Source organism: Rhincodon typus, chromosome 22, assembly GCF_021869965.1.
Source record: "Rhincodon typus isolate 14 chromosome 22, sRhiTyp1.1, whole genome shotgun sequence".
NCBI classification, from domain to species: domain Eukaryota; kingdom Metazoa; phylum Chordata; class Chondrichthyes; order Orectolobiformes; family Rhincodontidae; genus Rhincodon; species Rhincodon typus.
In genome coordinates, this window is record NC_063353.1 from 38,211,500 (window position 1) to 38,232,429 (window position 20,930).

The 20,930-nt window shown below is 42.9% G+C and overlaps 1 protein-coding gene across 1 annotated transcript in view; it reads left to right on the forward strand.

Annotated features, from left to right (window-relative positions):
• Positions 1 to 20,930, forward strand: part of LOC109919248 (plexin-A4-like) — a 503,825-nt gene that overhangs the window by 129,035 nt on the left and 353,860 nt on the right. Inside the window, exon 6 of the mRNA XM_048609992.1 lies at positions 18,769 to 18,868. Within this exon, the coding sequence (XP_048465949.1) occupies positions 18,769 to 18,868 (100 nt within the window). The remainder of the gene's footprint in view (positions 1 to 18,768; positions 18,869 to 20,930) is intronic.

The following is a 20,930-nucleotide window of genomic DNA, read 5'->3' on the forward strand; positions in this document are numbered from 1 at the left end:
GATGGATGTATAGGCGATGGAGCACATCTGGATTTGGAAGCTCAGGGTCAAGTATGATGCCAGGGTTGAGAGGCACAATCTGTGCCAGCAGCCAGGCTAAGGGATGGAATTGGTGACGATGCCAGACCAGGAACCAGTAGTAGTCAGGGAGCACAGGGCTAAATGATGTACAGAAACTTAAGGCACTATCCTCCCCTTCCTGGAGGTAATGATGAAGACTGTAAGACCAAAGAGAAGCCATTCAGCCCATTGAGTCTGCTGTACCATTCAGTGATATCGTGGCTGATTTGATAATCCTCAACTGCATTTTCCTGCCATTTCCCCACAACCCATGATCCCATTGCTGCTTTAAAAATCTCTCTATCTCAGCCTTGAATATACTCAATGGCACTCAATGAATATACCCAGCCTCAACAGCTGCCTGGGAAAGAATACCACAGATTCACAACCCTCTGAGGGAAGAAAATTCCTCCTCATTTCAGTATTGAAACAGCAATCCCCTTTTCTAAGATTATGTCCTCTGCACATAGACTTTCCCACGAAGTGAATAGACCTCTTCACATCTACCCTGTCAAGTCCCCTAAGAACCTTATACGTAGCAGTAAGGTCATGCCTCATTTCTTTAAACTCTGATGCAAAAGGGGACAATGGGGAAGTTGGCCCTGGATAGACACCCACCTCCACAAAGAAGTGCTATCTGAGAAAGTTCATTGAGAACTTTCTTGATTTGTCAACAATGAAGGCATTTGTGTCTAATCATCTCCACTTTTAGGCCTCAATTCCCCAGAGTCCTGATTGCCTGGCTTCCCAGCAGGTGAAAAACAAAACTGGGAAACTAGAGCAACCTATCAGCTGGGTTTACGTTGGACGGGGTTTCTATTTGATCCAAACGAGGGCCAATCAGAGTGAGGGCCCCTATTCTTGCTTCCAACCCCATAACCCTGTGAGAAGTAAAAGAAAAAGATTGCCGTCCGGCTGTTGGATCAGACTTGATCATTGTTGTTTAGGACCCAGAATATTTCTGGGGCGGTGGGACTCCATTTTCAACACCCATTGTTGGCCCTTAAAAAAAAGCAGGTAGGAGTCAGTCTGGCGAGCTTTCTCATTGGTGGAGCCAGAGAGTCAGTCGCTAGTGAATGCACTCGCGCCCACATTTAGATTTCAAATTGGAGAATCGCGGTCTCGGTGTGAGTCAGGAAGCAGGCTGTAGAACTCTGGGCGAATTTGTGTTTATGGAGGGTACCGAAAGAAAACAACAAAAAGAAGGACTTGCATCTGCATAGCGCCTTTCACAACGGGAGGACATCTGCAAAAGCACTTTACAGCCTATGCAGAGTCATTACAATTGTAACGTAGGAAATGTGCCAGCCAATTTACACAGAAAGCTCCAATAAACAATATGACAATAACCAGATAACCTGTTTGTTATTGTGGTGGTGGAATCTTCCAGTCATCCCTTCGGCTCCCTGTAGTTTGCGGAATTAGGCTGGCTGCCTTCCAGTGGCAGCAGAGAGACATTGTGCCAGCTAGGCTGAGAGACTCTTACTGCATCTTTCTGGACACATGTGCTCTCTCTCTCTCCACTATGGTGGCCTGAAGGCTGTAGCCACATTTAAAAAATAAACTTAAAGATTTGAAAAGTTGCTAAGCGGAATGTGTGTCACTCTCATGTGAAACAAGCTGTTCCTTCTCAGCTGGATGGAAAGTTTTGTGAATCTATCCACTGTGTCCTCATTGGATGGAAAGCCACCATTTGGCCAATTTGGAAGATCACTGCTGGGTGAGTGTTTCTTACTTAGTGCAGAATCATGACCCCCATTTGGTCCTGCTGACAGGGTTCTTAATCAAAATCCAAATTCCTGCCCCTTCAGTCTACAAAGCTTCCAGGATCAGATGAGATCAGGCATTTTCAGGCTAGCATGGATGAGGCCCATTATAGATATGTCTAATTACCATGTTATTATACATCTCTGGAGCAGAAGGGTCTTGAGGCCAGCCCTCTGGCTCAGAGGTAGGGACACTATCACTGCATCACAAGCGCCCCAGCTCCTTCAGGCAGCTATCTCTGAATAGCTAGTCATTCGTTCTGTCCTATTCAACTGATGGCTTCACTTTGAAGTCTTTCAGTTCAAATAACCAGAAATAATAACTTCCTCAGTAAGATGGCCAGATTGTTTTTCAGCTTGGCTTAAATTGCCTGGATTTCAAATAAATCTTGTGTGTAGTCTCAAATCTCAATCTACAATATTGCTATATGAATGTAGTCACAAAGGAGGCAACGATTAATGATTAGTCAATTGGCAATTACATTTGCAATATTTACAGATTGTTTCATTAATTCATATTCATTAGCAAATTTTGATTGTTCCAAACAACAGTTTGATTACAGAAATTTCAGATGAGGACTGTGCAATTAATTATTTATGCTTGCTACCCAAAGAATGGCCAGCTATTGCTTTTTCCTTTGCAAACACAACATTATTTAAACACTCCTAACAAACACTGTTTAAAATGGGGAATAAATGCAGCATATAATGGAAAGCTGATTACACAGTTTCAATTGTTGAATATTTATTAAACGTAATTCCGTTTACTATTCTAACGGAATGTAGCGCAGTCATGGGTTTTAAAATTAAATGTTTTACAGGGATCCTTCATGTACTGCTCCCAAAAAGCCCTCTACCTTTTTCATAGAATCCCTACAGTGTGGAAGCAGGCCCTTTGGCCCAACAAGTCCACACCAACCCTCAGAGCATCCCACCCAGACCCATCACTTTGTACCCCACCTAATCAACACATCCCTGAACACTACAGGCAATTTAGCATGGCCAATCCACCTAATCCGCACATCTTTGGACTGTTGGAGGAAACCAGAGCACCCAGAGAAACCCACACAGACAGTTGCTTGAGGGTGGAATCGAACCCGGGTCCCTGATGCTGTGAGACAGCAGTGCTAACCACTGAGCCACTGTGCTGCCAAATTCTTTCTTACAGTTAAATGGATGTCTGCCTATATTTCTGCTCCATAGGAAGGAACAGACTAGGAAGGGTTTGTTTGCAAAGTGGGTGGATGAGAGAATGATCATTGGGGCTTTCTTGGCTCACCTGAAATCACCAGTAGTCTTTCCATCGCGATACGTAATAGGACCCTAAGTGATTCCAAGTCTTTTCCGAGAAATCCCACACACCATCTTTTCACTGCTTTTAAGGCTGCCATTTCTTGTCCTCTGCCAATTGACAGTTTTGTTTAGCGTTGTGTTTCATTACTCACCTTTGTAGCATCCCAGTTATGTTACCAGTTCTTTGTGTTTGTGTCCTCTCAAGCTTCCTCCACATGAGCAGTCAGCCTCCTAATTTGGTATTGACCTTCAATTTGACTGTTAAGCTCAGAATCCCAGGCATTCCTCTGGGTTTATCTCCTTTGTGCTTGTGGCGCAGTAGACCACACTCAATCTGTCCTTCCTTGAAACTTATGCTGACATAGATTTGACTCGAATGGATTTGATCTCCTGAATAATGGTGCTTTTCTGAAAAAAATGTTTATGGGATGTGGGTGCCATTGGCTTGGCCAGTAGTTATTTCCCATCCCTAATTGTGCAGTTAAGAGGTAACCACATCACTGTGGGTCTGGATTTAACATGTAGGCCAGAGCAGGTGAGGATGGAAGATTTCCTTCCCTAAAGGACATTAACGAGCCAATTTTCTTTTAAGATAATCAACAGTAGTTATGTGGTCATTATTAAGCTAACTTCTTGATCCAGTTGTTTTTAATTGAATTCACGTTTCAGCAGCATTACGGCCAGAACGTTGGCCCAGGACTTTGGATTCATATCCAGTGAAATTACCGCTAAGCCACCACCTCCACTGCTTCCTGATCACCCAGTGTTATCGAGCAGACCTTCAGAGTTTTATCCTACCTCAATCACCTGTAATCCTCATCCAGACGTTCCTTCCCCAACTCTGCTGCATTAATACCTTCCTGTAGGGGATTCAGTATGCCACTTGTCCTTGTTGAATTGACAGCAGTGGGATTGGAGAAACAAAAACAATATGAGGAAAAAGATATTTTCAAACAATGTTATACCTTATTGGGTCAGCAAGCTGGAAATCACGCCCCACTATTCCTGACTTGTCACAAAAGTTAAAGATTTTGAAAAGTACGCAGATTTCCCCAATATACTTGCCTCTCAGACTCAGGTAGACACAAAGCATGGACCAGATTTCTTTACTTAACAGGGATGACTATTCATTGCAAATAAATAGATTCTAACAACAGATAGACAATTATGAATTGCCAACATATAACTGTACCAGTTAGAAGTCTAATCCCCTTTGAAACACCCCTGATGCATGCGTGCGCGCGCGCACACACACACACACACACACACAGACAGGGAAAGAAAATGGGTGTTAAAGGTGAAGAAAAAGACCAGGAAGGCTTGACAGGACATGCTGCTCTCTGATTCTTCTTCTTTCAATACTTTCACTTGCTTGTAGAAGGTACAGGGTGGCTGGTTCACGCTTACAAAGGTCTTTGATTTATCAAGTAAATGTCACATCTTAGAGAAACTGGAAAGGGGACATAAGCTCACTGTCTTTCAGCTTGAGATACTTTTTACTACAAAGCAGGAATAGCTCTTTCTCCTCCAAATATCCAATGGCCTCCGCCAAACATTTACACCACAAAGCTAAAATAACATTAAAATACTGCCAATTCTGGAAATCTGAAACAAGCACAGAGAACGATGGAGAAACTCTGCAGATCTGGCAGCATCTGTTTAGAGAGAAACAGAACTAACATTTCACGTCCAGTATGTCTCTTCTGAAGAGGTCATACCAGACTCAAAACTTTCTCTGTTTCTCTCTCCGTGGATACTGCCATGGACCTGCTGAGTTTCTCCAACATGCTCTGTGTTTGTTTCACATCATGAAACTGTTCAACTATGTGGGAGCCAATCACATAGTTGTGGGCAGACAGAAGGCCAATGTATCAATAAATGGTTACTAGTCCATAGACCAATTAGCTATTTGTTTGCAGCCAAGGTTCCATTTTTACACACCCTTAATTCCGGCTTATCAGTAATTAGGCTTCCTCTGCTGCTTGAGCAAGCAGCTGTGTAAACAGTACATACAGTGAGTGTCAGTTTACTTGTTTTTAAATAAAGAGCCATCAATGCTTGATGTTAAAACAGTTATTTTCTGATGTCAGTCTATAATCAAAACATGTTGAAAAATAACAAAGATAAATGCTTTATGGATGCTGCCCGAGTGTGTGCTAGGGGTGTGCTCAGTCATGTCTTCCAGAACGGAACTAGTTTGTTATGACAATGTGCAGAGTTAAGGGGAGAAAGCATTAAGTGAAGCATTCAGTCTGAGAGCTGATGCAGACACAATGGTTCAAATGGCCTCTTCCTGCTGCTATGGTTCTGAGATTTATCTAAGTCCTCTTTGAAGGGATTAACTCAATTGATGTTATGTTCTGCTTTTCCCCTTTCGTTTCTGCACAGGAACAGGTTTTGTTCAATTTCTGTCCTCTCTAGAGTCTTGTTAAATCTCAAAGTGTGCACTCCAGTTCAAGAATCACAGCCGAAATCAAACATAGTCGAACTCAAAGAGCCTGCTTTTTACTTTCAACACTCTCTGAGTTACGCTGGCAGCAGTCACTTTGTGAATAATTTGTATGTGACATCAATTAGCAATGATCTCCCCGAGCTAGGTTATAGAGGCTGCTCTGGTACCCTCCTTGATATAGACAGTGCTGTTTTATCAAGATCGTTTTTCACTTTACACTTCCCTTTGCCTTTTTCTGGAACACACAGCGAAAATGAAGCAAATTATCTGCAGAACCAGACACTGCAATGCAACTGAAATGTTGACCAGTAAATGCCAATCAATCATGTTGGGTATCTTGATTTAATTCCTTTCACGCACCAATGTGGCCCATGTGTGCTCGTCCAATTGTCCAAAATCCAGTCGCACTTGATGAAAATTGACTGATGACGTGTATTTCACTTGTCATGGTTAAAGCTACATGCATTTCAAGGACAGAATTCATTTCATTTCTGATTGAATGGATGCCCAGGTCGAAAATAGACCCAACAAGCATAGAGTTAGGAGGAGGCCTTTCAAGGCTATTCCATTAAATCGTGACTGATCTGGATCTCAACTCTGTTTAGCTGCTTTTGCCCCATATCTGACACACATTAACCGAATAATAAAATTGTTCAGTCTCAGCTTTGAGATTTTCTATCAATCACTAATCCAGTAGCTTTCCATAGGGGAGGGTTCCAGACCCTCTCTTTATGTGATATCACCCAGTTCCAATTTTAGATATTTCTAATTAGGACAATTGTGACACATTTCTGGAGCAAATGGGAATTGAACCCAGGTCTCCTGGCTCAGAGGTAAGGACACTACCACTATGCCACAAGACCCTTCTAGTTCCAATTTTAAAGTTATGACCTCTTGTTTGGACTACCCCCCACCACATTCATATAATCATCCCTCTTGAAGTCCTCAATTGAACCTGCCTGCACCATATTTCCAGGCAGTACATTCCATGCTCCAACTATTTGGTAAGTGAAAATGTTGTCCTTCACTTCACCTTGGCTTTTTTTTTGCACATCGCTCTAAACCTATGTCCCCTTTTCCTTTTATAGAATCATAGAGCTGTACAGCAAGGAAACAAATCCTTCAGTCCAACTCATCCATGCCGAACTGATATCCTAAATTAATCTATTCCAATTTGCCAGCATTTGGCTTATATCCCTTTAAACCCTTCTTATTCAGATACCCATCCAAGGTGCCTTTAAATGCTGTAAGTATGCCAGCCTCCACCACTTCCTCTGGCAGCTCATTCCATCTACGCACCACCCTCTGTGTGAAAAAGTTGTTCCTTAGGTTCCTTTTAAATCTTTCCCCTCTCACCTTAAACCTAGGCCCTCTAGTTTTGCATTTCCCTACCCAGGGGAAAAGACCATGGCTATTCACCCTATCCATGTCCCTCATGATTTTATAAAACTCTATAAGCTCACCCCTCAGCCTCCAATGCTCCAGGGATCACAGCCCCAGCCTATTCAGCCTCTCCCTATAGCTCAAACCCTCCAACCCTGGCCACTCCTTGTAAATCTTTTCCGAACCCTTTCAAGTTTAACAACCTTTTTCCTATAGCAGTGAAACCTGAATTGAATGCATCTGAACAGGAATAGTTTCTCCCTATCTAGTCTATCTGGCTCGCTCATGAGTTTGAAATCTTCTATCAAATCTCCTCTCAGCTATCTCTCCAAGGAAAATAGTCCCAACTTCTTCAATCTACCCTCATCACTGAAATACTTCATCCCTGGGGCCATTCTTGTGAGGCACTTCAGCACTCTTTCCAATACATTTACATCGCCTAATCCCCACAAATCACAGAATTCCTACACTGTGGAAGCAGGTGATTCGGCCCATCAAGTCCACATCACCAAGCACCCCACCCAGACCCAACCCTGTATTCTCCATGGCTGATCCACCTAACCTGCACATCGTTGGGCTCTACGGTCAGTTCAGTTCACCTAACCTGAATGTCTTTGGACTATGGGGTGTGGAAAAATGTGAAGACCCTGAGGAAACCCGCACGGAGATAGGGAGAACGTGCAAACTCCTCTCAGACAGTTACCTGAGGGTAGAATCAAACCTGGGTTTCTGGTGCTGTGAGGCAACAGTGCTAACCACTGAGCCACCCCACAAGTGGCGGGACTGAAAATCATATCAAATCTTTCACCCTACATAGGCTCAGATGCCCCTGAATCGATTTGACGTTGTCAAATGTAAGCTTTTTAAAAATTCACTCACACAAAATGTGGGCATCACTGGCTAGGCTGGCGTTTATTGCCCTGCTTTAGTTACCCTGCAGCAGGTGGTGGTGAGTCAGTTTCTTGATCTGCTGAATCCTTAGGGTGTGGGGATAATCTAACGGTGCGGCTGGGAAGGGAGTTCCAGGATCTTGACGAAAGACAGTGAAGAAACTCCAGCTGCTGTCACTCTGTAGCCTAGGAAATCAATCTCAGATGCTGCATGTGTAGAATTTATCCCCATTGAGCATGAAATTGTGCCCTGTCAGTTGAGTGAAAATCTCTGAACAAGGCAGGCTTGGAGCTTCCAAATCCGATTGATACAGGAGTCTCCAGTAATACATTATACACCCCAATAATCACAACCAACATTTTAATTCCAACTCTGCCTCTTTGAACAATTCACCTGCACTTGTGAAATTTAATCTCACTGAATTAGATAATTATAAATATATTTATTCATAATCAATCACCTGCAAATTATTATGATTCTGAGATATCTCCCATGAGTGAAATTAACCTGCTAGTGGAGCAATTTGTTTTGTACATTGATAAATTCTTCATTTTTCTTTAAAAAGGCGATTAGTTTTCTGCTTGATTACTCAAATACCATTGCAGCTTTCAGAACAAGAGGTAATTTTCCATTTTACAGAAAATCTGCCCAATTGATTTAGCTTCTTCAGAAGTGGGAACAGCTTGCTGCTTGGTGCATTGTGCACTTGGTTGATAAAATAGCCCATGGGTTTTTTTTTACCCCGTGTAGTGCTGTAATCACTGCAGTGTGAGCTAGCAATTTGGCTTCATGTGTTGTGGGTGCTATATCATTAAACTGAATAAAGAATTTGCTTGATCAAAGAACACCTTATGCTTTCTGAGAATTTCAATGCGATATAATTGAATTGTGAATGGACCAAACTTTCTTCCACCTGGAAGTGCCTATAATCCTTAGTAAATAGAGACAAAAATAGTTGCTTAGATAGCACTTTTCACCTTGCCTTTACCAATAATGCAGTATATTTTGATGTTCAGCAATTGATGTAGTTTAGAAAATGCAGGAGTCACTTTAGTCTTTGTGGGAACTAGCTGTGCAGCATGAGACAATCAAATACCAGGCACTGATGTGATGCTGATTGAGGGATCATCATTGGCATAGACGCTGGGGATAATTTATCTGCTTTTCTTAAAAATAGTTGTATGGTGATTTTTACATCCCCATCAAAAGGGCAGCAGTACCAACAGCAGTGCAGCACACCCCCCTCAATCCGGTTGGAATTGATCATTCAGAGTACGATTTGAACTGGGATCATTCTGACGCAGAGGTGAAAGTGTGCTACAGACTGATAGATGTAAGGATTCTGATTTTACCCTTCTAAGAAATTAATCAGATGCTATTGGACCACCGCAATTTCCCTTGCATTGATATTCTATTCATGAACTCACACGTTGAGAAGTTTGATAAATATCTGGTTCACAATGGATCGGGCAATACAAGGATTGGCTTGGGTTCTGTTGGGTAAGACCTTTAGGATCCTGGAGCAAACTTGTGACAATGTAATTAGTTGCTGCCCAGTGGGGCATGCATAATACAGAGAACATCAAACATAGCACAAGACAGGAACAGGCCTTTCAGCCCACCATTGATGTGCTGACCATGATGCCATTCTAAACTAATCCCATCTGCCTACATATGGTCCATATCTCTCAGTTCCTTGCCTGTTCTTGTGTCTGGCTAAATGCCTCTTAGACAATCTTGTCATTTCTGCTTCTAGCACCTCCCCTGATAGCACATTCCAGGCACCTTACCACCCTCTGCAGGAAAAAAAGTAGTCCCTTGCACATCTCCTTTAAACTTTCCCTCTCTCACTTTAAACCTATGCCCCTGGGTACTTGACATTTCCAGAGTGGGTAGAATGAAGAAAAGAAGCAAATGGAGAGCTAGGCAGAAGCACGACGTCTAGCCATGTGAATGTTAGATATGTGCAGAAAAGCTGATATTTTCTAATCAATGTTATTACGCACTTCTGAAGCAGGAGGGACTTGAATCTGAGTCTATTGATTCAGAGGTGGGGACTCTACCACTGCAACACAAGAGTCCCCAATGTGCAGAGAAGCATAGAGAATGCAACTGATTTGCATTAGTTGGTGTATTTTATGGAAGAGACATTTAATAATATAACTATAAGATCAGAGCCATGTTGTGGTGTTTAGAGTTAATATGTAATCAACGGAGTTGTTATAAGATAGACCAACCCTGAAGACAATCCTAGACCTTCCCTTTTTGACCAGTCTGCCTGGAAACCAAACTCTTGGATATGGGCTTTAAAATAAATTGCACCACGAACGAGATTCTGGAGATATGAATTGACAGCAGCACACTTTCTATGAATAAATGCTTTTAAATGAAGCTTTTGAAAAGAACAAAATTCCACAATGCTTTACAGAAAGGAGAGGTAAAGAACTGAAACCCCAGCCATGAGGTGGTACTCTGAGAGACCATTAACATTTGGTCAGATAGATGGGTTTCTGGAATGTTTCTCAAGGTGCAAAGGGGAAGGAATGAGGGAAGGAGCTTGAAGCTATAGTTGGTTCAAAGTTTTGCAACTGATGGTGGACCCAAGGAATTGTGACACATATGGTTAAAGAATTAGGTTGATGGATGGGGGGAGGAAGCAATATGGAGGAGGATATGTTTGTTTTGTATCGGGGTTGGAAAGGAATTGAAAAATAAGTCTGTAAAAGAGAGTTGGAGTGGAAGAACTACGATTGACATGGTCATAGACAATGCAAGGTGGGGGGAGCTTGAAATGTGAAATAACGTTTCTCCAATGGAAACAAAAACAGAAGTTGCTGGAAAAGCTCAACGAGCCTGGCAGCATCTATGAAGAGAAATCGGAATTAATGTTTTGAGTTTGGTGACCATACCTCGGACCTGCTGAGCTTCTCCAGCAACTTCTGTTTTTATTTCTGATATACAGCATCTGCAGTTCTTTCAGATTTTCTCCAATAAAAGTTTTGTTAAAGTATAAATGGAAATGAAATCAAGTATGCCTTGGTTTCTTCACAGCTGGGATTGAAAGGGGAGATTGATGCCTATGGTATGCAGGGTACCCTGTTCCCTGGCCAACATCTCAGTCTTGCCGCAGTGTTCCAGCAAACACCTCATTTTCTGCTTGGGGACCCTGCAGTTCTCCGGACTAAATATCGAGTTCAATAATTTTAGGGCCTAAACTCTCCCATGTCCTAGCCCCTTACTCCACACACCAAGCCTTATTATCACATAGCCTGCCATTGCACACTACCTATTGTTAGTCGCTAACAGTCCCCATTAATAGCTATTCACCCTCCCAATCAAATCTTTCTCAACTCATATGTCTATCCAACTGCTATTCTCTCTCTTTGGGCTCTATCCATTATCCTGTTGTTGACTCCCTACTCCATCCCCTTCCCTATTTTCTGCATATAAACTGACGTTTTCCTGGCTACCATCAGTTCTGAAGAAGGGTCACCGGCCTCTGATTTCTTTCTTTCGTCATAAGATGCTGCCAGGCCTGCTGAGTTTTTCCAGAAACTTCTGCTTTGGATTCTAAAGTATGCAGTATGGCTAATGCAGATGTAAGTGCAGATGAATATTGTGGAGATAACAAGGTGTATTGTGGAGCTTTGCTTTGGAATGATTCAGAATATTTGTACTGATTTTGCTTTGGTGGGGTGGTTGGGGGGGTGTGGGGGGTTGGGGGGGTGCGGTGGTCGGGATGGGGTGGTCGGGGTGGTGTCCATGATAGAGTCACATGTTCTGCCAACAAAGGAATCTTGGTAATTTTTTTGCGGCTGTTTCTCATTCCCCTCCTCCTCCGGTCTTCCCAGGCTCAGTTCAATCACAAGAAGCTGTTTAATTGTCAAGTTCCATCAATTAGACTCTTCAAACTGTGGTGAAGAATGTTTTATTTGAAATACATTAAATAATGAACAAATAGTGTGGGGGAGGAATGGGGGAGAAAAATAGCTTAATCCTGAGTTAATAATCTGGAATCAAATATATGATAAAATAAGAGTAATTGTCATGTCCTTTACAGCTAAGTGCACTTAGGGGCTTTCATCACTTTAATATTAAGTGTCATGTTAATGGGGCTGTCAATCACAGTCTTTTGCAAAGACACTTAGATCAGCTGCTGAGGTGTAGTAACAATCATTAGCTATTGTGTTAGCACTGGGCTGTATGACTGTCTATCCTTTTAAAACTGGAGGGAGCTGGAGGGAGACATCCAAAACTGACTTTCAGATTGCTGGATAATTACCGACAATCGCTTTCCCATTACCAGTTGAATCGTTTCTTTTGTTACTGCCTTTTAGTCAGTTGGCTCTCAATTATCAAATCTGGTAAAGAAAGAAAGGCTTACATTTGGATCACGCCATTTACAACCTTGGGACGTCCCAAAGCACTTTACAGCAAATTGAGGTACCGTACTTTCTGAAATGCTGTTGCTGCTGTGATGCAGATACTGTTAGTGGTTGAGTAGGTGGTGATTTGTCTGAGAGCAAAATTGCAGTGTGCAGCTTGTCGATGTTATGATTGGAAACTCCTTCCCTGACTTATACTTGAAATCACATATCGTTTACTTTCAATAATTTCCAGCCCCTACAACTGAAATGTCAGCCAATAAGAAACAGATATAGAGCTAACCCAAAGGCTGGTAGCTCGTGACCACCAAGGATTGAGGGGTGTCCTTATTTTAGGTGCCATGGACCTGGGTTTAATTCCAGACTTGGGCGATTGTCTGTGTGGAGTTTACACATTCTCTCCGTGTCTGTGTGGGTTTTCTCTGGGTGCTCTGGTTTCCTCCCACAGTCCAAAGATGTGCAGGCTAGATGGATTAGCCATGGGAAATGTGGGGTTACAGGAATATGGCGGATCTAGGCGGGATGCTCTTCGGAAGGTCAGTTGATGGGCTGAATGGCCTGGTTCTACACTGTAGGGATTCTATGATTTGGATAGCGTCCAGTGTGCACAGACAAACAGTAACTTGCTGCCTTGACTGAATCCTTCCAGTGGCTTTGTGCAACCCTAGCTCCAGAATCTTATCCAATCTTCAGCAAACAGTTCTCTATACTAAGTCTGGACATCCATGTATACTGCCCCTTATTAGTGGTTACAAAATGTGTTCTTTAGGTCCCACTTTTGCTGGCCACCTCTCTCCATACCTTCAAAAGCCTCTACAAATCTACTTCATCTTATGCAGGCCTCTCTAATATCTTTGCCTGTTTGATAATGTGCCTGGTAATTATTTTTCCGTGTAACATTTCCTCTGCCCCCGCATTTTCTTCTCCTTCCCTGACATTCTCCCACCCCAATATATTCCTCAATTTGAATAATCCCGATTCTCCACACCTCTCACCAACACCCTCTGATTATTATTTTCTCTACCTCTCCTGAAGATGATTGGGTGTGATTCCAGACTCTGCAAATGTCCAATAGCAGTCATCAGACCTACCTCAGGCAGCCATTCCTTTTTAGGTGATCTTAGACTTTGAATAGTGGGAGCATTCTATGTGAGAGAACCTTCTTGCAGAATTTTCTCAATGTCTTCTGAAGCAAAAGCAATGGTTAGTTGAATAAGATAAAGTCACTTTAGTCAATCTTGCAGCAGGGAAACTGAAGCATTTTTACCAGGAGAAGAATCCATGCAGTTTCCTGCTTAATGTGAGCCAGGAAATTCATGGCATTAAATTGTAAAATCACACCATACAGAAGGAGATCATTCTGCCCATTTATGCCTGTGCCAGCTCTTTGAAAGCATTTTCTAATTAATTAATTTTTTGTTTCAAACCCTTATTTAATTCTCCTTTGAAAACTAATATTGAAATCTCTTCCACCATCCTTTCTGGCATTGTGATGTAGATTGTTAAGTTTGCTGTGTGGGAAAACCAAAATTCCTCCTTTTTGCCAATATTTTCTCAATGAAGCTTGAAAGTCATCATTCCCAATGAGCATTCCACAGGAGGCCATTACTCAAGCCATGATGACCAGCAGAGTAACTGTGGATTGCAGTATTGTAGTTGTTACACTGTTCATCCTGGTTGTGTTGTAGGTGGAAGGATGTGGCTGGGAAATGGAGTTACAGCTAGTTTCTGGCATCAATGATGTGTGATAGATATCTCACAGGGGAGGCAATGGCCTAGTGGTATTATTGCTAGGCCACTAATCCAGAGACCTAGTAATGCTCTGGGAACCTGAGTTCAAATCCTGCCAAGCATCTGGAATTAAAGATCAAATGATGACCCTAATTCCATTGTTTGGGGGAAAAAACTCATCAGGTTCCCAGTGACTAGGACACTGACAGACCAAGTGAAAGGTGAGCCCTCCTGATTCCTTTCCCCACAGCCTACAACAATGTTCTGACTACCCTCTTAGATCTCCTTTTATCCTCTTCATGCTCCCACTCTCTTTTCTTTTCCCCTTCTCTTCTGTCTTCTCCAGCCTTGGAACTCATGGCCTCGTAGCGCCCAACCTCCGACTTGGCTGCCTCAAAGCTCTCGGCCTTGGAACTCTTGGCCTTAAAACAGACCTGCTGAGGCAGTCTCTCAGCCCAGCGTGACATCCTCTCAGCCTGTTATGGCAACCTGCTGGCCCAGCGTGGCATCCTTTCAGTTCAGCATAGTGGCTTTAAGGTGGTGTATGGCAGTCTGTTGGCCTGGCATGGTCTTGGTGTGGACTTCCAGTCTTGAAGTGATACCAGAGCAAACTCCTGGTCTTGTGAGCCCTGAGGTGAAGGCAGGTGCGGTCTGGATCAAGGCCCAGTGTGGACTGGAGCCTAGGTGTCAACATGGATTGGGTCAGAAGACCGTTTCTCTGTACATTTTTTCTCCGTTTTATAATTTATTCCTAAATCTGCAATGCTGGACTTTTTTAACTTCTTTTTTACCCCAAGAACTGTAATTGACAAAGCTCGATTTAGGGACCTTTGCACCTAAAATGGCACCGTGAATGGCGACTTGCACACTTTCAACTGTACTCATTTGAGTACATGTGACAATAAAGTTAATTCATTCATTCATTCACCCTTTAGGGAAGGAAACTGCCATCCTTACCTGGTCTGGCCTACATGTGACTCCAGACTCACAGCAATGTGGTTGACTCTTAACTGCCCCCTGGGCAATTAGGGATGGGCAGTAAATGCTGGCCTGGCCAGTGACTCTCTCATCCAGTGAATGATTTAAAAAGCACACTGACCAGGGAATGCTCTTCAACTGTGGGGTGGTGCTACAGTCAAAGTATAGAGTTGTTTATAAAATCTAGCAACATCAACGGGCATAATTAATTCATTTTTCTTATGTTTCTAACTATTCCATATTTTTGACTGAAAAGAAAGGTGTTTCTAAAGAAAAACATGTTTTTTTTCTATTTGGTTCACTGATGACCATGTGTTCAGCTGTCTGGCTCTAAGCTCTAGAATTCACTTCTTATATCTCTCTGTCTTTCCATTTCGTTTCCCTTCCTTCGAAACTCTTTGAAGCTTACCTCTTTGATTAAGCGTTTAGTCATGAGACTGAACACCTCCTTTTGTGATTCAGCTTCAGATTTTGTGACATTTTTCCACCTTAAAAGGTGCAGGTTGTATTTTTGACACTAGTCTGAATAAATCAAAGCAATTTAACAGATCAATAAGTTAACCCTGTCATTTTGTAAGATGTATAACCTGCTACCTTGCCTCTGTTTTCTGTCCTTCAGAAACCTCTCCTTTATTCTGGGACACTGCTCCATGTGAGCCAGGCTCCCTCTGTGCCTTGCCTATGTGGCCTCTCTTCAGCTGTGTAACCAAACTCTCCTTTCTTAGGCAGACCCTCGATATCGAGGATGACTTGCTTCCACTCTGAATTGATGTGCTGTGAGATGACTGACAAATCCAGTGAGTGATCTGTAGCACGTGGTATCCAACGGCTGGGGGTAGATGGGACGTTTGGGGATCTGTGTGCTCCTGTGACCTCTCGACCTCTTGTCTGCATAATTCCCAACAGTCTCTAGGTCCTTCCCAAATGAGCCCTTTCCGATTTGGCAGCTCATGAACCAGCTTGTTCCATGAGTCTTCGGGGAATGCCTGACCTATGCAAGGATGCCTTGAGAACATCCCTGACACATTTCTGCTGCCCTCCCAGGAGTCTCCTGCTGTGGCTCAGTTCTGAGTGGAGCAGTTACATTGGGAATCTGGTGTCTGGCTGATACCCATTGGAGCTGGTTTTGAGTGGTCTGTGGGAGCTGATGGGTGTAGTGGTGTTAATCCAGACATCCAAGTAATGTTCTGTGAGCCTGATTTTGAATCCTGCCAAGACAGATGGTGGAATTTGAAACCAATAAATATTTGGAAGAGTGACCCTGAAACCATTGCCAGACCATGGGGGTGGTACAGTAGTCCAGTGGTTAGCACTGCTGCCTCACAACACTAAGGACCCGCGTTCGATTTCAGCCTCAGGTGACTGTCTGTGTGGAGTTTGTACAATCTCCCTGTGTCTGCATGGGTTTTCTCTGGGGGCTCTAGTTTCTTCCCACAGTCCAACGATGTGCAGGTTAGGTGAATTGGCCTTGCTAAATTACCCCATAGTGCCCAGGAATGTGCAGGTTAGGTGGATTGGCCATGCTAAGTTGCCTATAGTGTGCAGGGATGTGCAGGCGAGGTGGGTTAGACATGGTAAATGCAGGGTTATGTGGATGGTGTAGGGGGCTGGGTCTGGGTGGGATGCTCTTCGGCGCAGACTTGATTGGCCAAATGGCCTCTTTCTGCATGGTAGGGATTCTATGATTCCATTGCCGATTGTCAGAAAAACCCATCTGGTTCACTAATGTCCTTTGGGGAATGAAACTGCCACCCTTACCTGGTCTGGCCTACATGTGACTCAAGACCCACAGCAATGTGGTTGACTCTTAGCTGCCCTCTGGGCAATTAAGGATGGGCAATAAATGTTGGCCTGGTCACTGACACCCACAATCCCACTAATAAGTAAAACAAAAAGAATTTTTAAAAATTACGTGGTTATAGGAACTGCCGGTGCTGGAGAATCTGACATAACAAGAATTAGAGCTGGATGAACACAGCAGGCCAAGCAGCATCAGAGGAGCAGGAAAGCTGATGTTTCGGGTCTGGACCCTTCTTCAGAATTTCTGCATTTCTGAAGAAGGGTCCAGACCCAAAATGTAAGCTATCCTGCTCCTCAGATGCTGCTTGGCCTGCGGTGTTCATCCAGCTCCACACCTTGTTATCCTAAAAAATTATGTGTTGTTGTTGGGCAAGTTGGCTTATGAAAGGACTACCTCACATGCCACTGGATTTGGAGAATCTGGTGATGGCACCACTGGAAATGCATCTCCAATGAGACCTGCACAATGCACAGTAGATATTGGAGCCAAACACTGAAGTGTTTGGACTAGGAATCACCAATTCCAATTATGTACTTATCCACATTCGTACAAGTGTGCTCCTGAACTTCTGAGTGAGGATTGAAATGTTTTTCTCTCTTGCTCCATTGCCATCAAATTCAACTATGATGTCCTCTGTTCATCATGGTCAGCTAACTCTGGGTAGTATGGACTATGTAGAACTTAGAATGTTTCTGTTCCTTATGGATCAGGAGGATGGGAAAGGTTTTTAAAGTTAAGATATAAAAAACTCAAAAACCAAATGCAACTTCAAAAGTACAAATAAGAGGGAACAAAAATGGATGAAAGAGTACCTTGCATTTCGAATTCATTTTCAGGTTTTTCTCCTTAAGTGAAAGAAAAGGGTGCTGCTTTAGTTAAAGGGAGACAAGAGGAAAGGAAATAAATAATTGGAAGCTCTAGGATAACATTTGGCAACACAAAATTGGCGATCCTTCAGTAATTGTCCCCAACTGACACTTTGATAAATGAGACAGTCAGAAAACTGGAGAGCTGTGGCTGGGTTTTGAGAAGCAGCAGTCTGTTCTTGATGAATGTGTCCCCAACATCATCCTAGGCTTTGCATTATCCCAGGGGTTCAAAGCAGCCTGTTTTTCCTGGACTACAGCCATGATGCTGCTGCTATCCTCTGCATCTTGTAGAAACTGCTTTTTATACAGCTTCCTGGGTGACCTGTATTCGATTGGGTAGTTGGTGGTGGTAGCCATTGTGCCATGCAGTTTGGAATTGGCTCCTGCAAGTCCTTAGCATGGACATACATTAGCATCAGCAGGGCTGTTCTGTCAGGTGTGGCAGTTAATGCCACATCCTCGGGAAATCCTGAAACAAAGATGTCAAAATTAAAACCAGTCTCCTGTGAGTTCAGCAATGATTTTCCTGGCAAGTTAGCACGAGTGTCAAATCCTTCCATAGCCTCACCTCTGTCTATCTGTGTAATCTCCTCCAGCTTTATATCTTGGTCCTCTAAGACCTAGGTATCTCTCCAATTTGACCTTTTGAACATCACTGATTCCATCGATTTGCCATTAGTGGCCATACCATCATCTGCTTTGGCCACAAACTCTGGAATTCTCTCCCTAAACCTCCCTGCCTGTCTAGCTAGAACTCTGCTGTTAGGGCATCCTTAAAGCTTTTTCCTTTGATCAAACATTTTACTTGCTAAGTTTTCTGTGAAAAGACTTTGAGACATAAAGCATGCTATAAAATGCAAGTTATCACAGTTATTACAGTTTGTGATCTGTCGATGAACTTGTTTGAAGGCAGTACTTTTGAATTCTCACTTATTGAGAACGTGATTTGTTAAAGGGTTGGGAGTCAAGGAGAAAATGAAGCATTCCCTTGCTTTTCTTTCAGGGAGAAGTTCATTCCCTTGGCAATGTGTGGTCCGTATCTTACCTGGTTCAAAATGGTGAATGCTGTGGCTAATGATGGACAACAGGTTGTGAGTGGTTGTGGGGTTGTCTGTGCTGACTGTTTAACTAACTAAGAATTGTGGTTTCATTCTGATAGGAGACCATCAAGTGGTGAAACTTCACTTGAAGTCCAAGGAGACAGGCATGACCTTTGCCAGCACCAGCTTTGTCTTCTACAACTGCAGTGTTCACCACTCGTAAGTTTGCCTAGATCTTACTTCTAGTTGTTCCTCCTTCAACAACAATGCATCACTGCAATGGGTCATTGGAGCACTATGCTTAGGGTCATGGTTCACTCCAGTTCACACTGACTAACGAAATGAAGACAAAAGAAAGACTTGGAATTATATCTCCTCAGCCTCTTCTTTTCAAAGGAGTAAACACCAGTTGATATAAGGATTGTTATTTCCACAGTGGGAGAGTTCATACTTATTTAGCTGTGAATCATAGAATCCCTACAGTGTGGAATTGTGCATGGCACAATGGCAAATAAATAGGCCATTCAGACCCTCTGAAGAGCATCCCACCCACACCCACCCCTCTACTCTATCCCTGTAGCACTGCATTTCCCAAGGCTAATCCACCTAGCCTGCACGTCTCTGGACACCATGGGCAATTTACCATGGCCAATCCACCTAACCTGCTTATCTTCAGGATCTCGTGGGGAAACCAGAGCACCTGGAGGAAACCCACGCAGACACAGGGAGTGTGTGCAAATATCACACAGACAGTCATCTGAGGGTGTAATTGAGCCTGGGTCCCTGGCACTGTGAGGAAGCAGTGCTAACCACTGAGCCACTGTCTAGACCAATATTTCACTTCATTCGTACTATTTCCAAGGGAAGAGTGCAAAGATGGGAAAAACAAGCTGACTAAACTTGGTAGAGCTACACTCTTAGGTTCAATCGAGCATAAGCTTAATTGACATCAGATATTTTGAAGTACTTACTTTCCTGATGGAAACTCAATGGTTACTGAGGGACTACAATTGAGATTGGTAACAGCTATCCTTCCTCATATAGATTTTGAGGTTGATTCAGCAGCTGAAAATCAACTCCTAAATATTTCTTTGTTTTTCTCATTTTTAATCAAATAAATCAGTCCTGGAAAAAAAATAGAAAATATTTCAATAAAATATTTATTGCCAGGAATTTAATTTTACTTTCACATAGCAGTTGATCGTTAAAAAGAGTATTGCAGAAAATGATTAATTGTTTATCGCTGTGCTAGTACTGCAGCAGTTTTTAATGATTGAGTTGGTCTATAAAGCGTTGAATAAAAGATTAAATAAATAGACCGTAATTACTGATGTCAACTTATTAAAACAGGCAGAGCCTGAAATTCTGCTGATTCCTTTCCCTCCCTCCTTCCCTCCCATTCTGCTGCAGGCATTCCCTGTGGGAATTCCCTGCGCTTTGTAAATAGACAAATCGAATAAAGCAAGGTATGGGGTGGACCTTTATAAAACACCCAACTGGAGTCTAATTCTGGGCATCACACTTTAGGAAGAATGTGAGGCTGTTTAACTATTGAAGTCCATCACTAGAGTGGACAGACTATGGAATAGTTACAATACAGGAGACCATTTGAGCCATTGTGCTGATTTTTACAACTCACCTGGTCCCAGTTTCCTGCCCTTTCCCCATGGCCCTGTAAATATATTCTCTTGAGGTAGATATCCAAATTCTTTTGAAGTTCATGCTTGAATCTGCCTCCAAATTCTCAAGCAGTGTATTCCAGATCCTAACCACTAGCTTCAGAAAAAACAAACTTACTTTTTGTCACCATTGCTTCTTTAAATTGGTACCCTCAGCTTCTTATCCCCTCTGTCAATGGGAGCAGTATCTTCCTTATCTACCACGTTCAGTAGTGCTGTAGAACAGAGAGACCCAGGTGTGCAATTCTTTGAAATTTGCATCACATGTAGGCAGGATGGTTAAGGAAGTGTTTAGCACACGTCTTTGTTGCTCAGACCTTTGAGTATAGGAGTTGGAATGTCATGTTGAGGTTATACAGAACATTGGTGAGGAATCTTCTGGAGTATTGTGCACAGTTCTAGTCGTTCTGTTATAGGTAGGATATTGTTAAGCTAGAGAGGGTGCAGGAAAGATTGAGCAGGACGTTGCTGGGAATGGAGGGTTTGAGTTAGGAGGAGAGGCTGGATAGGCTGGGACTTTTTTCATTGGAGCTTAGGAGGTTGAGGGGTGACCTTATGGAGGTTTATAAAACCATGAGTAGCATAGATGAGGTGAATGGCAG